At 30.3% G+C, this 13625-nt stretch overlaps 3 protein-coding genes across 3 annotated transcripts in view; 1 reads left to right on the top strand and 2 right to left on the bottom strand.

The window, feature by feature from the left end:
* The window catches only part of LOC126773324 (uncharacterized), a 54827-nt gene extending 54171 nt beyond the window's left edge, over positions 1 to 656 (top strand). Inside the window, exon 11 of the mRNA XM_050494159.1 lies at positions 275 to 656. Coding sequence (XP_050350116.1) covers positions 275 to 328 — 54 coding nt within the window. The 3' untranslated portion in view covers positions 329 to 656. The remainder of the gene's footprint in view (positions 1 to 274) is intronic.
* Positions 657 to 1678: 1022 nt separating this feature from the next.
* On the bottom strand, positions 1679 to 5807 carry LOC126773419 (uncharacterized). The gene is made up of 6 exons (XM_050494366.1): positions 5706 to 5807; positions 5185 to 5410; positions 4725 to 4852; positions 3486 to 3566; positions 2448 to 2484; positions 1679 to 2204 (listed from the first exon to the last, which is right to left on the bottom strand). Exons 1-6 carry the CDS (start codon positions 5799 to 5801, stop codon positions 1918 to 1920), a joined length of 855 nt encoding a protein of 284 aa, XP_050350323.1. The 5' UTR covers positions 5802 to 5807; the 3' UTR covers positions 1679 to 1917.
* A 304-nt stretch (positions 5808 to 6111) lies between these two features.
* Positions 6112 to 12880, bottom strand: LOC126773487 (uncharacterized). The gene is made up of 10 exons (XM_050494440.1): positions 12791 to 12880; positions 11352 to 11586; positions 10515 to 10651; positions 10215 to 10217; positions 9921 to 10034; positions 8892 to 9035; positions 8416 to 8671; positions 8133 to 8236; positions 6803 to 6950; positions 6112 to 6330 (listed from the first exon to the last, which is right to left on the bottom strand). Exons 1-10 carry the CDS (start codon positions 12878 to 12880, stop codon positions 6185 to 6187), a joined length of 1377 nt encoding a protein of 458 aa, XP_050350397.1. The 3' UTR covers positions 6112 to 6184.
* Between the last annotated feature and the right edge of the window lie 745 nt (positions 12881 to 13625).

A 13625-nucleotide genomic window follows, 5' to 3' on the forward strand; every position in this document is an offset into this window, starting at 1 on the left:
AGTTTCACTAATAAAACTGGTACATATCATACTTTTTTCATCAAAGTAGGTACCGACTAAAGTAAGAAGTATATTTCAATTGTATTTAAAAAATTACACAAACAAAGTAAGATTATTAAAAAATCATTGATCGGGAGTCACAATTCTTATACAGTATGATTTTGATATTTGAATAGCATTCAAGTTTGAAGAAGACTAATATGATAAATACGTGGTCAAAGAGCTAGCAGCTCTTCTCTGATTAATTGTCTATATAAACTTGGCTTTTCAACAGTTGCTGAGCGAATATGGCAACAGACTGATGGGAGGAGGAATGGACACGATTTGAAAGTCCTTTGTAAGGTAATAAATAAAAAATAAGAAAAATAGGAATTAAATTTACCAGTATGTAAGTCCCATAGCAAACCCGTCACCGATTTTACTGGAAACTTTAATTCATAGATAGTGTAGCTGTTATGTTTATTTTAAGCATAATATAAAGTATTTTAGTATATTTGATGTAGTGTAGAAATAAATTTGACACACAATGCATAATAAATATAGTAGCCATTCTTGCTTTTATTTTTATTGCATAATTTCTTGTATATATTTATATGTACTTCAATTCAATATATGTTGCAATCAATTCATAATTAGAATCGTCAAATAGCCATATTTTTTTATAAAACGAAATTTAAAAAAAACAATTTATTGCAAGTTTTATTTGTCAAATTATTGTAAAGAAGGAACCACTTTAAATTTTATTCGATTTCTTTTGTAATTTATAAATAATATAACCATTGTGGTGCTTTTGTCATTATACATACTACTACTAACTGTAATATGTATAAATTTTTAGTTAATATAATTTTATAATAAAATCAATGAAATGTTTTACTGGCAATATTCATAAATTGCACAGACTATTATAACAGCTTAGTGGCAAAATATTCAAGATTTTGATGATTGTCTATAAAGTACTGCTAGATATTTCTAGGCACAGCGTGTTTAGTCTAGATATTGGATAATACCAAAGTATGTGTTAAGAGATCTCTAAAATTGTTTGGTCGCTCAAGGTTAAATGTTTGTTTAAGAATTGTACTATGAATAATATTAATATAATTTTTATTGTATAAGTTATGTTTATTACTGACATTATTAGACTATTTTGGTAGAATTAAATTAACGAACAATTTATATTATTTATTAATAGCAACACCGCTAGTCTATTTAGTTTGATTTTTTAAAGATTTTACCAAAAAATTATAACGCTGCTAATGTTACCTTTTTCAAATCATTAATTCCTTTCATATATAAATTACTTTTTTAAAGTATTTATCGAGATAAGCTGTGATTTCTACTAATATTTTTCTAAGTTTAATCTTTAATATAGTTGACAAGTTTTGTTTGTAATATAAGACGCTGTTAATTACATAAATTACATAAATAAACATTAAGTTTATCTTGTATGAAGTCATGAAAATGGTTTTATATAATATTTTAGTCGTATTTTATATGAAATTGTCATAAATTGAATTTATGCACTGTAATACTCAACTTATATAATTATATAATAAATGTGTGCTTATTTCTTAAATGAAACACTTGTTGATTTTCACATTTATTTCTGTTATGTTGATATATATTTAATGTTTATAGATGTTTTTTAAGAAAATTATTATATTTTATTTTGTGCTAAAGTATTTATAATTAAAGTAAAAAAATGTATTTTTGACAACAAAAATTTACATAAATTTATTGAATTATAAATGCTTTGTTGTACAGTCTATTTTTTAACATATTGTTTACCAAAAAAAAATCTAATTTTTAGCGTAATTGTTTATATCTGCCCTACGATTAGTTGATAAGACACAATAAATTTTAATTAAAGTAAAGCTTCATTTTATTTAAAACAACAAATTAATTGTTTAAACGAATTCACATTGACCCATCATCACTATCATCAGCATTTGCCAAAGATTCGTCAACAGAAGAAACGATTGAGTTCTTCCTTGATTTTTCATGTTCAACGATTTCCTCTTCTATATCTTCGTCTTCAATTATATATTTTGGGTAATATAAATCATAATTACGGTCATTTTCTAAGTCATTATCATTTGTATTTAATAATTCTTTACCAACATTATTGTTTATGGATTGATCTTGCTCTTGAAAAGATGCTTTGTCAAAATCACCAGACGAGTCACCAGATTTAAGTTCAATACCTTTTTGAAGAATGTAAAAGAATATAAAAAAATTGTTATTTTTTTAATTTTAAAATAGCCGACCGATTTTAATAGGATGTTTCTTTTTAAGTAAAATTTTACTGGTTAAACCAACGTTTCTTATTATTATATAAAGAATCTAACTAATGGTTACATGGTGTTAAGTAGGAAAAGATATATTAATATCACATTTTTTAGAACAAACATCTAATGGCTTGTTGCAAGAATGCAAATTATGCTTACATGATTTAAGGGCTGTTTGTGCGAAGAGTTGTTTACTCTGAAAGAAAAAAATAATTATACGAGGCACATTCAACCAGAGAGCTGAGCTGAGATAGTGGCTAGAACAGGTGAATATTAAGCGAATTTGATGTGATTAATTTGTCTTTATAATTTTATTCATCTCGTGCTCAGCGATGAAGAAACATCGTGAATGAGAATGTAGACACTTCCAACTTCCAGACTCTGGAGTGCTACTAAGAATCTTTTGACAGAAAACTCACTAACTTTTTATCAGCCCGACCTGGGATTTGAACTGGGCGTGCGGCTTTATATTTAGCCACAAGGCCAACGAAATAATTGTAGACTATCTCGTAATACACTCATAATGATTAATGTTCAGTCAAAGATGTGTCTTACGTTTTACGTGATTTTGGTTTGTAAAAATTACAATAATTGTATTATTAGAATTTTATCAGGTTACAAGTAATATCAAGCAAATCTTTTTCTTCTTTGATAAATAAGACATAATGGTCGTATATTTGTCCTCTATAGGTTATTAAGATATTAATCCTGCGAAGGCCAAAAATAAACAAGGTTTTTTTTTATATCGTTGACCTTCAATATAAACGTGTTATGTAATCCTTTATTCTACCCGTGCGAAACCGGGATGGATAAACTGAACTTATAACGAAGAACAAAGTCTAATTTAATAATAAAATTGTATTTCTTTGTAAAAATTAGTATGTAGTAATGTAAAGTTCAAAATTTTATAATATTCCATTTACTACTAGTAAATGGAATATTATAAAATTTTGAAATTTAATTAACACGGTCTTCTGCTCCTAACTTAATGCCTGTGTTAAAAGTAACAACCGACTGATATGCATAAATATATAATATAATTTTAGATAAATTAATAAAAAAAACATATATACTTTTAAACTTAATAAACCCAGGATTTGGGTTGCCAGGAATGGTCAAAAGAACTGCTCCAACAGCCCAGGCAAATTATACCCATAGTCATACATATTATAATAAAATGATTGCCCCTCTGCTTACCTTAGGTTTTCTTTGTTGATAAAGTTTAATGGTGTGTTGGACAGCATTCGTCGTTTTATCATTCGGGTCATTTTGCGAGTACTAAAAATATTTGTTAAATTATAAACATACAAACAAAAAGTGGTAAAAATCTTGAGAAACCTTTTCAAACAAACACGATGAACATCAGTTTAAGATGTGCAGCATAATAAGGTAGTCGTTACATCATTGAGATTGTTATAAGTAATCTATTCGATTCTATTCTATACATATAGTAAAAATGTAACCGCTGTCTATACATGGAAGATATATGAGTAAAACAATTATCGGGGGTCTTTATCAACGTAAAAGACCCCGAAACAATTATTGTTAGAATTTTTGGTATGTTTGTCTGTTTATCTGTGTGTTTGTGCACGCTAACCTTAAAAACGACTATTATATATTGTGACAAACTTCACTAAAAAATTTCTGTTTGTTTTATTTCAATCGGTTTATGAATGAAAAGTTATGTCAGTAAAAATGCTATAAAATAACTGTTTAGTTGTATAAATGATAGTCTTTCAAATGATTGAAAGTTTATAGGAACAAGACAATGTAAAAAATTGTTAGTTTCAGAGATTTAGAATATATAAATGTAAGTTGAGCTCAGATCTATATGATCCGTCATATTAAATAGGGTTCAGCTTATGCTGTACCTACGTCGGTTAAACGTGCCCACGACTATATGTCATAAGATATAAGTATAAGCAGATTTACCTATCAGTTTTAAAAACACAATTTTCTGTGAAGGTATCGTTTACAGTCATAATAAATAGAGCACAGGGACAGACAGTCAAGTATGTCGGAATAGAGAATGGAATGCTCTTTTTCTCATGGCCAATTGTATGTTGCCTTATCTAGATCCGGGCACGGCGAAAACATACTAATACCCCACGAAAATAACACTAAAATGTTGTATATACTGAAATATTATAAGTCTGCTCTTAGTGATTTCTTTAAGTTACGCGAGTGAAACCGAGGGCACAGCTAGTAGGAAATATAAGGAAAGATTCATTTGTTTTTAGTCAACTACAAACACAATCAGCTCAACAGTTTTGTTTCCTTGAAATTATTATTACAATCTAATTTTGCATATAGATTATATCAGTGAATACATTTGATTCCGGATTCCATTTTGCGTTTTTCAATTAAGTCTAGCGAAGTAGAGCGAGTAGTAAGTAATAACAACATCTGTCTGTAAGTTTCTATTTTAACTTTTACCTTAACTTTTGTATTTTTCAGTTGTTGTCTTTTAAAGGCTCTCTGGACGGCTCCTTGAATAGCGGGTATGTATAATTCGTCAATGCTAGTTTTGTTTACCAATTTTGCGAGTAGACTTGGTTCGTTTACTGTAAATCATTTCGATATTATATTTTCATGTTTATTATTGCTTGCTTATTGTACAGTATTTAGTAAAGTATTTCAAATATTTATTTCTAATTTGTTTTTATAACTTAATATTTATTATTAATTATATTAGTCAAAGGTATTTGCCAAATCTGATAAAAAAAATTACCGTCTCAATGTCCTTGACTTTTAATTAAGGTAACTTGTAATAAAATGATTAAAAATTTTATGAAAATCTAATAACAGCAGATAAAATTTAAAATACTAATATCCCTTTTGTGTTAATTGAAATTTGTTCAAAATAAATAATAAAATCTAATATTAAATTATGCACCTGACTCGTTCTTTAAATGTGTTCCTATTATTTCCACGGCCTTATCAAGATTATTCTGGTCCAAGCCAATCGCTTTTAACTCACTGTGCAGTTCTGGCTCACAAGTGCATTCACACGTGTCAGTACAAATGTCATAAGCGATAGATAATACATCTCTAACTTCTAGAAGAGCTTCAAGATAATTGGCTATAAATTGATATAAGTTCTGCGGTTGGGCCCTTAGAACCTAGTAGTAAGTATTGGTGAGGTTCAGTTCAAGTTGTAATACAACTACAGTAACATTTTAATTGTATTTATACAAGGCGATTTGAAAGTTAAGTGCCTTTGAAGCTTATTACACGGTACACTAGGATTTTTCCAAATGGTTTAGTGGATACAAATTTACTTTTTTTTTTCAATATGTATCACGATATAGAAAACGGCAAAATATGAAATATATATAAGATTTCGTTTACTGCATAATACATAAATATACATAAGGAATCTAAATATAATAATAATTAATTATATAAAGCACATACTTCCCTGGATATATCACTCATTAAATCTTTTAAGCCTTCAGGTAAACTTAATTTGCAACTTTCATGGATTTGTGACTGAAGTAAATTATTATCCATTATGAATTGGTGTTGTTATGAGTCCGAAAATTTTCAATTTTGTGTTAAAATCAAGTAAGCAACGCCTTTATCAAGTTTGAATAAATTAGAAGATCATTTTTATTGATCTTTACTTTAAATCATTGATGTTTAACACATTTGTTAGATTCTATATTATTACAAAATAAGATAATCGTATGTTTAAGGTCTAGCAACGTTTTTTTTGTTTATTTGAAAAATAAAACATGAACACCAACATTTTTTTATTCCAATCTGAAAATGACCCAAACAAAATCAAATAAAATGTTATTTATAAGCATAAAAAGTCATACATATAAAAATTCATAATAAAAAAAAACTATTTTTTTCTGGATTGTGCTTTTATTATCGTCGTCATCAATTTGTTAACCTTCTCCTTCATCAGTAACGTTCAGTTCTTCTACGGCTTCGTCTTCAACATCAGTAGTGTTAGCAGTTTCAGGAGCTGATGATGGAATGGTTTCTATTGGTGCACTTCCTTCATCACCTTCAGTATCTTCAATACGATCATCTATATGACAACGGGTTTGTAGAGTTAAGTCTTGTCAGAGCCTAAAGTTACGTTTTTTATGATCTTTTAAGAAAAAATATTTTATAGATATCAAATACAAATCATTCTTTTGTTTTCGGTCGTCAAGATGCTTAACTATACACCTCTTGCAGTTTATTTATTTATTTAAGAAAAGTGGATGCGCCCATTGGCCACCTGATGGTATGGTAAAAGTCCTACGCTGTGGATTTTAATATTTCGATGACATAGGAACATTTCTTCTAACGCAACTATTAGCGTTACATTCACAAAAAAAGAATAATAGCAACGTCCGTTTTTTCTAAGGAATTGCTAATTTTCCAATTTATCCCTCCAATTAATCGTAAAGTTTGTGTAAGGAGGATCGAACCTGCGACTTTTACATCGCTAAACGGACCGTAAACCATTGCGCTATTGACGCTTCAAAAACAAAGGAACCTAGATCCAACATTACCGGGTATATCTTCTGGAACTTCAGATTCCAATACATCAGTTTCAAAAGGTTCGACAGTATCCGGCGCTAATACTTCTTTGATTTCAACATCACCTATAACATCTAGATCATCTGCAAATACCGAAGTATTTACCGGTACCGGCGGTACCTGTCAACAGTAATATAACAATAGGGATAAAAATCTTTAACAGTCAAAAAAGTAAAGTAAATGTCCCACTGCTGGTCAAAGGCCTCCTCTCCTTTTAAAGCTTGGAACTTATTCCAACACTATGCTCCAATGTGAATTGGTGGATACACATGTAACCGATTTTCATCCGACACTTTGTCCTAACGATGATTTCTACTTCACTGGCGAGCATGATATGAATTTAAACACCAATTTACCAAATGAAAGCCCCGTGCTGCTTGTCCAAGTTTGAACACGCATTAAGATTTACATGTTCCAGGCTCTAGGCAATCCTGGATAATATTATATAATTCAATGGTTACTATGATATAAGGCTAGTAACATTTACATTTAGTTTAATTGAGACACATTTCTGAATTTGTGGAATATATTGCCATATTATTATTTTTAGCACAAACTATGCAAAGCCAGACGTACAAAATGCCATTCTCTTTTATTCAACCAGTTGATCAAAAAGTAGAATAAAAAACAAAATGAATAAACAAAAGTCATGGTAAAAACTAAAATAAGAAAAGATATTATGTACAAGATTCAGCTTTTCTGGCATCCATCATCATCTTTTGTCATCAAATGATTTGTGCCCCGCATTTATGCCTAAGCTTACAACATACTAGGGCACCAGTATGCCTTCCAGCCCTCGCAGCCAGCCATATCATTTTTCTTTATTCATTTTTCTGTTTTTACGTATTAATGTGAAAAAAGGTGTGATGCACACCTTTTTCGCACCTTGGTTCACAGGGTGCGGGCTTGACTGTATATTTATAAGCCAATGTTGTAAAGTTTCAGTTGGACCAGTAAATTATGTAAGTAGTAGATAGTAATGTTTATTTTATTTTTTTGTAATTTGTTTTTATTTCGTAAAGGGTGAGCCCCAAATGTCAAGGAAATTTTGGACCTTGGGTCTCTAAGTCCTAACCTGGACATTTAATAGTTTTTTTAAAGTATATTGACTTTCAGATAAAAAAAATTTACAAATCAGCAAACGTTTTACCCAGATCGTTTATGTAGTTGTAGATCATGCTCAAACCCTTTAAGAAACAGCTATTTAGTTTTGAAAAATTGCAGTAATAATACGTATATATTGAATTGACTCTGTTACAACAGTGTTAAAATTGTAACATATAATACTGTTATACACATTACTTCTGAGAATGAAATTTTTTGAATAGTTTCAACAGCGTCGACTTTACTTCCTATTCGGCTACGAATCGCATCTGCTTGACTTGGTAAGCGACTCTGGCGTTTTCCTGATAGAAAAGAACCATTTTTTAATTCTTTGTGATTCAGAAATATATGATTAGTTGTGTGAAGAAATATTAATGTTCTTTGATTTTAATAAATATTTAATAATAATATCGTAATAGCCTTAAATTAAATTGAATAAATAACGATAAATAAAAAATGTAATAAATTAAAAACAAGGCACCCTCAGATAGCTGGCTTGGAACAGCACTTGGTGCTCGACTATGAGAGCCAATAGCACTCGACGTCATCGGAATCTGTGATTGTATTTCCGAAACCCTGGTTAACTTGTCCTGAGGTAATGAATAATCAGTTTCTTCAACATATTCTTCATCAGGGACATGCGTTAACGCTCTCATTGGATCGTACGGCAGTCCCAGCTTTTCAGCTGCGTGTTCATTAAACATTGCATTGATGTCGTCCTCACGAACTTTTATATTCTGTATTAAAAAGTAATATATGTAACGACTTTCTCTCGAATACTTCTTAACGATGACACGTAGAGATTTTAGTTATCTTTAAACAATTATATATTCATTCTACATCTACAAAAAAATTCCATAAGCGTAGCACCATTTATTGTGAAATTCATACAATCAATTAGTGTGATATAGAAAATTAATATTATCATTGCATTTTTTTAATTTAAAATTTGCTCACCAATAATGGTCCTAAGTCAATCTCTCTAGAGGCTGCGACATCGAGCGGAGGTCCCGGCAAATTTACCTTAGGACTCTTCCTTTTGGATTTAGGTCTTAAATGACGTAGGAGATTTCGACGAACGTAGTATCCTCTATAAGCGGCCTATATAAATTTCAAATAACTAATTTAATTTTTTTAATGTAGCAATATACTATAATATTTAATGTTGTTAATTAACGGTTCTATATAAAATAATACGAAACAATTGTTTTAATTACAATACAATCTAATACATTGGTTTACCAATACCGGTAGTCGTGCCTAATTACCGGAAACACAAGGAATATATTATACGTCATGACGTATAATATATTGCTTGTGTAAGTATTTCCGTAAGGCTTGTAAAGAACAATCTCTCTTGGTAAGGCAAAACACCTCTTCCTTCTGCGCATCTCAACTCAAGCAATATTTATTCAAAAATGCTGCACAAAAACTGCAAAAATATACCTCAAAAATTTCTTTGGTAAAATGAACTTTTCCCCACGATTTTTTTGTGTACCATCGAACAATATGAAATGTAAGCACAATTTATTATTTAAAAATAAGCGGGATTCGTAAGAATAAATAATTATAGTAGGCTTTCAGTAAAAAATATGTAAAATATTCTAAAAGTGTTGATGAAAACGTATATTATATAAAGCAACTAGCTGTAACCTGCTATTTCATTTGCCTTATATTTGGTTTACATAATAATACATTACCGTTTCTTACAGTTTGCTATATAGGACATAGGTGGTTATTTATGGTTACAAATCTGTAGCGTAAACCTATCTCAAAAATTGTAAGATCTAAGGCAAATTATTTAAATCGACCTGGTAGTCATGAGAACAGCGCGTTCGATCATAAAAACTGTCCAGCTTTATCATAAACATAATATAGATCTACTTTACAACAAAGTAATAGTAATTTAAACATATCACTTAATATTGGAGTCAAGGTGCAATTGATCTTTGATGGATATTCGATTACTTAGTAATTCAGTTTGACCTGTATTTTCTCAGTGGCCCTGATCAGTTCACTCGGAGATGGCTTGGTTCTTCTGTACAATTCTAATGTTCTTTGTGCAGCGACTTCCCACGGTTCTTTCGGCTTAATTTTAAGCTGAAAAATTCACAAAAGGTATAGTGACATAGGTGGCAGGGCTTTGTGCAAGCCTGTCTGGATGGGCACCATCCACTTACCAGCTATTTTGCCGCTAAACAGTAATATTATTTTTTTGCGTTCTGGTTTGTAGGGTGTTGAGCCAGTGTAACTACAGGTACAATGGACATAACATCTTACTTCCTAAGGTTATTTTCGCATTGTCGATATAAGGAATTGTTAATATTTCTTTTATCGTCAATGTCTATGGGCGGTGGTGACCATTTACGATCAATTATTGCCAAATTACCCGTTCTCTTACTACAGTTTACATTAAAATAATTTTATAGATTATGCAGTTTTGTACATGAGATTTTAATTGAGGTATTTTAGTATTGTGAATGATTTCGTCACTTGACATTGCCACGTTAATGATTTGGATAATGTAGGATTTGTGCACTTTTATTAAAACGTGGAGTTGGAGTATTATAGTAATTATACCTTTTCCATTGTTTGCTTCCTATACCAGTAGTCGCGAAACGCGTTCCTTGCTACTTGACACACCTTGGCCGCCATTACTTCATCTAACGGGATTTTTTTAAGAATCTTCTTCATTATATCATATTCTTTTATTGTTTCTGACAAGAAAATAATAATAAGCAAATTTAGTATTCTTTTTTTGGTTTTATTGTAATTATTATCAGTTAGAAAATTAATTTGGCTTACTATCGATAAGCGAACCAAGCAAAATACTGTTCGGTTCGTAGAAACATTGGCATTGCAAGACAAATGTAATAAATAGTTAATAGTCCTAATCATAAAGATTATATTACGTAACATATTCCCCCAAACAAAGCGTCATTATCATACACCATAGTGACACGTTTTCATGATTAACGAAATTGACTGAGAAATGGGCCTGCCAATTAATATATTAGGACATGAACAGTAATGTATAGCTTGCCAGTACCATTATCAATGCTGTTTTTATCCACAGAAGACATATTAATTACTTTTGTAAATAAATGGCACAAAGTCTGATTTTTTTTCTATTATAAATACTCTGGTAACCATTGAAAATCTTGAAGGACGTGATTTCGAAAATCGTTTTTAGTTAATTATTCAAAACGTAAATAATAGATCACGTGATAAATCGAATACATATGTCTATCCCATATATTTTGAGGTTTTCTATAATGAAATCGACAATCGCTATACGACTTTGTCTAGGTCTGCGATGCTATACAAGGTCACCCATCTTTAATATAAAACATTTCATGCATAAAATTGTAAACAATCATGTAATTTTGGATGATGAAGATTTTTATTTTGTTTTACCTTTTCCCTCACTAGCCTGGAATCCATCAATTTCTTCCTTAATTATTTCTGATAAAATTTGCGCTTCTCCTATCTGTAGTCCCACTTGTATCAAGTGCTCTGATACTGTGGGTCTGCAATCGCAGAGATCATCCAGGATCTTTACCGCCATGATTCCATGTTCTCGTGTTATGAGTAGCACGGATAAGTAATTAGAAATAAAATCGTAAATTTTTTGAGGCTGTTCACGCAAAACCTGAAAAAATATTTAATTTGCAAGTGATAGAAATAAATTATAGTCATGGTTTATTAGATTAGTTTTGCAGTCATGTATTATCTTTAATTATATTCGACATTAATTATAATAATCAAATTAATTAAATGACTATTTACAAGTCTTAATAACTGCTGATAAATAATTAATCAATGCTGTTATTAAATTCATTGATATAATATTATATATCAATGAAGTAAACATATAATCAAATTTATTATATTTAGGAGAGCTCTAAAGGGTTATAAGTAATATTTTTAAATCTTCAAAAATATATTTAAAATTGGTGTCACATAAGAACTTGCAGGCAGCACGTATCATCACGTCGAAGCTTGCTGAAAGAGATTTTGCTAGTTTAAGTTTACTGATATTGCTATGAACACGGTCAGAAAAAACCTGAGATGATCCAGAGTCATGAGAGATCAGGTGTATCCTAATCTGAGCTCGTAGGTAATTATTACAAACGCTACATAGTTATCATGTGCCTTATAATTATTTATTATTCATTTCTTGATCGGCCGTGATGGAAAATATCATTGGAAAATATCAATAGTGAGGCGATGGAAAATACACATAGGATGAAATTCTGCAACATGTACAATGTAATGCTTTATTTAAGGGCTGTTGCTAACTCATATTTAGCTAAATGTTATGTCTAATACATAATAAAAATAGATACATTTTGTTATTAATACAAATGACAAATCATCTCTTTGAATTATAGTAATAGTGGTAAACTGATACTCAAACAAAAAGCGAGGCATTTTTGTATTTTAAATAGATATCCATATCTGGAGACTGGCAAATTGCTACATTATGGTAAGTGTCACCACCACTCTTGGACACTAAGAAATATTAACCATTCCTTATATCTCCAAACCGTCACCTAAGAAACTTAAGGAACTATGATGTTATGTTCCTTGTTCTTATAGTTCATTAGTTCACTAACCCTTCTAACCGGAACATAACAATACTGAGCACTACTGTTTGGCAGTAGAATATGTGATGAGTAGATGGAAAAATAACCGGGTTTGCACAAAGCCCTACCACCTAGTATTTACAGGCTCCAAAAATAAATGAACACTAGTTAAAAACCAAAAAGTAGTACTGAGAGCACTTGAGTAGCAGACAAGATTGAATTTTATTATATTATATTTATTCATAGCCTTCTACTTATACAACTCACTTCTCGTGTTACATCGGACATAAGTTCCTTCAATCCTTCAGGAACAGAAAATACGTTGGCGCATCCATGTTTATGTAATAAATCGTTCATTTTTATTATCTGTCACAATTTACATCGGATAGTTTGACATGACAAATGCGGGTAAAGTTTTTTTTCTTTTTGCTGTTTTTATTTGTGGCTAATTCTGTTTATAAAATAAATAGTAAATAGATAATACTAAATCATTCATTTTTATTACCTGTCACGATTTAATTCGCATAGTTTGATATAACAATTTTTTTTTTTTTATATTCGCCGGGAGGGCAAATGACTCTACTCCACCTGATGGTAAGTGGTAGTAGAGTCCAAACAAGACGACGGCCAGTACAGACGGGAAAAACGTTCTGCACTAGCCGCCTTCGCCTTGCCGGCCCGCAAGATGCCTCTTCACGCCTCGTTTGAAGGAACCCGGGTTGTAAGAGGAAATGCAAAAATGCAAATGCGGAAAAAGCTTTCTTTTTTTATTTATATTCTTATTTGTGGCTAGTTCTAATTATAAAACGAATAGTAAATAGAAAATACTATACATATATACTATACTATACTATAAATATATCAGGTGTGTAGCACAACTGTCTGTACATTTTATGTATTTCAACTCAAGATTTGAAAATATAGCTCAAACAGATTTCCAATTTGCTTTTACAGACAAAACTGGTGATTTTGATATATACAATTAATCATAGAAATGAAAATGAGACCCAGATCGAAAATTAAATTAATTAAAATGATTATTGTATTTAAAAATATATATTATTGTAAGATAAGAAATAAATAACATATTATACTATTAAAG

The sequence above is a fragment of the Nymphalis io genome, chromosome 14 (genome assembly GCF_905147045.1).
Source record: "Nymphalis io chromosome 14, ilAglIoxx1.1, whole genome shotgun sequence".
NCBI classification, from domain to species: domain Eukaryota; kingdom Metazoa; phylum Arthropoda; class Insecta; order Lepidoptera; family Nymphalidae; genus Nymphalis; species Nymphalis io.

Coding starts and splice junctions, on each gene's coding strand:
- LOC126773419 (XM_050494366.1), bottom strand. CDS start 5,801: ATGGATAATAATTTACTTCAGTCACAAATCCATGAAAGTTGCAAATTA. Junction 5,411..5,705: donor TGAGTGATATATCCAGGGAA/GTATGTGCTTTA, acceptor ACTTACTACTAG/GTTCTAAGGGCCCAACCGCA. Junction 4,853..5,184: donor ACATTTAAAGAACGAGTCAG/GTGCATAATTTA, acceptor AATGATTTACAG/TAAACGAACCAAGTCTACTC.
- LOC126773487 (XM_050494440.1), bottom strand. CDS start 12,880: ATGAACGATTTATTACATAAACATGGATGCGCCAACGTATTTTCTGTT. Junction 9,036..9,920: donor GGGCCACTGAGAAAATACAG/GTCAAACTGAAT, acceptor AAATTTATATAG/GCCGCTTATAGAGGATACTA. Junction 6,951..8,132: donor AAAAAATTTCATTCTCAGAA/GTAATGTGTATA, acceptor TACTGTTGACAG/GTACCGCCGGTACCGGTAAA.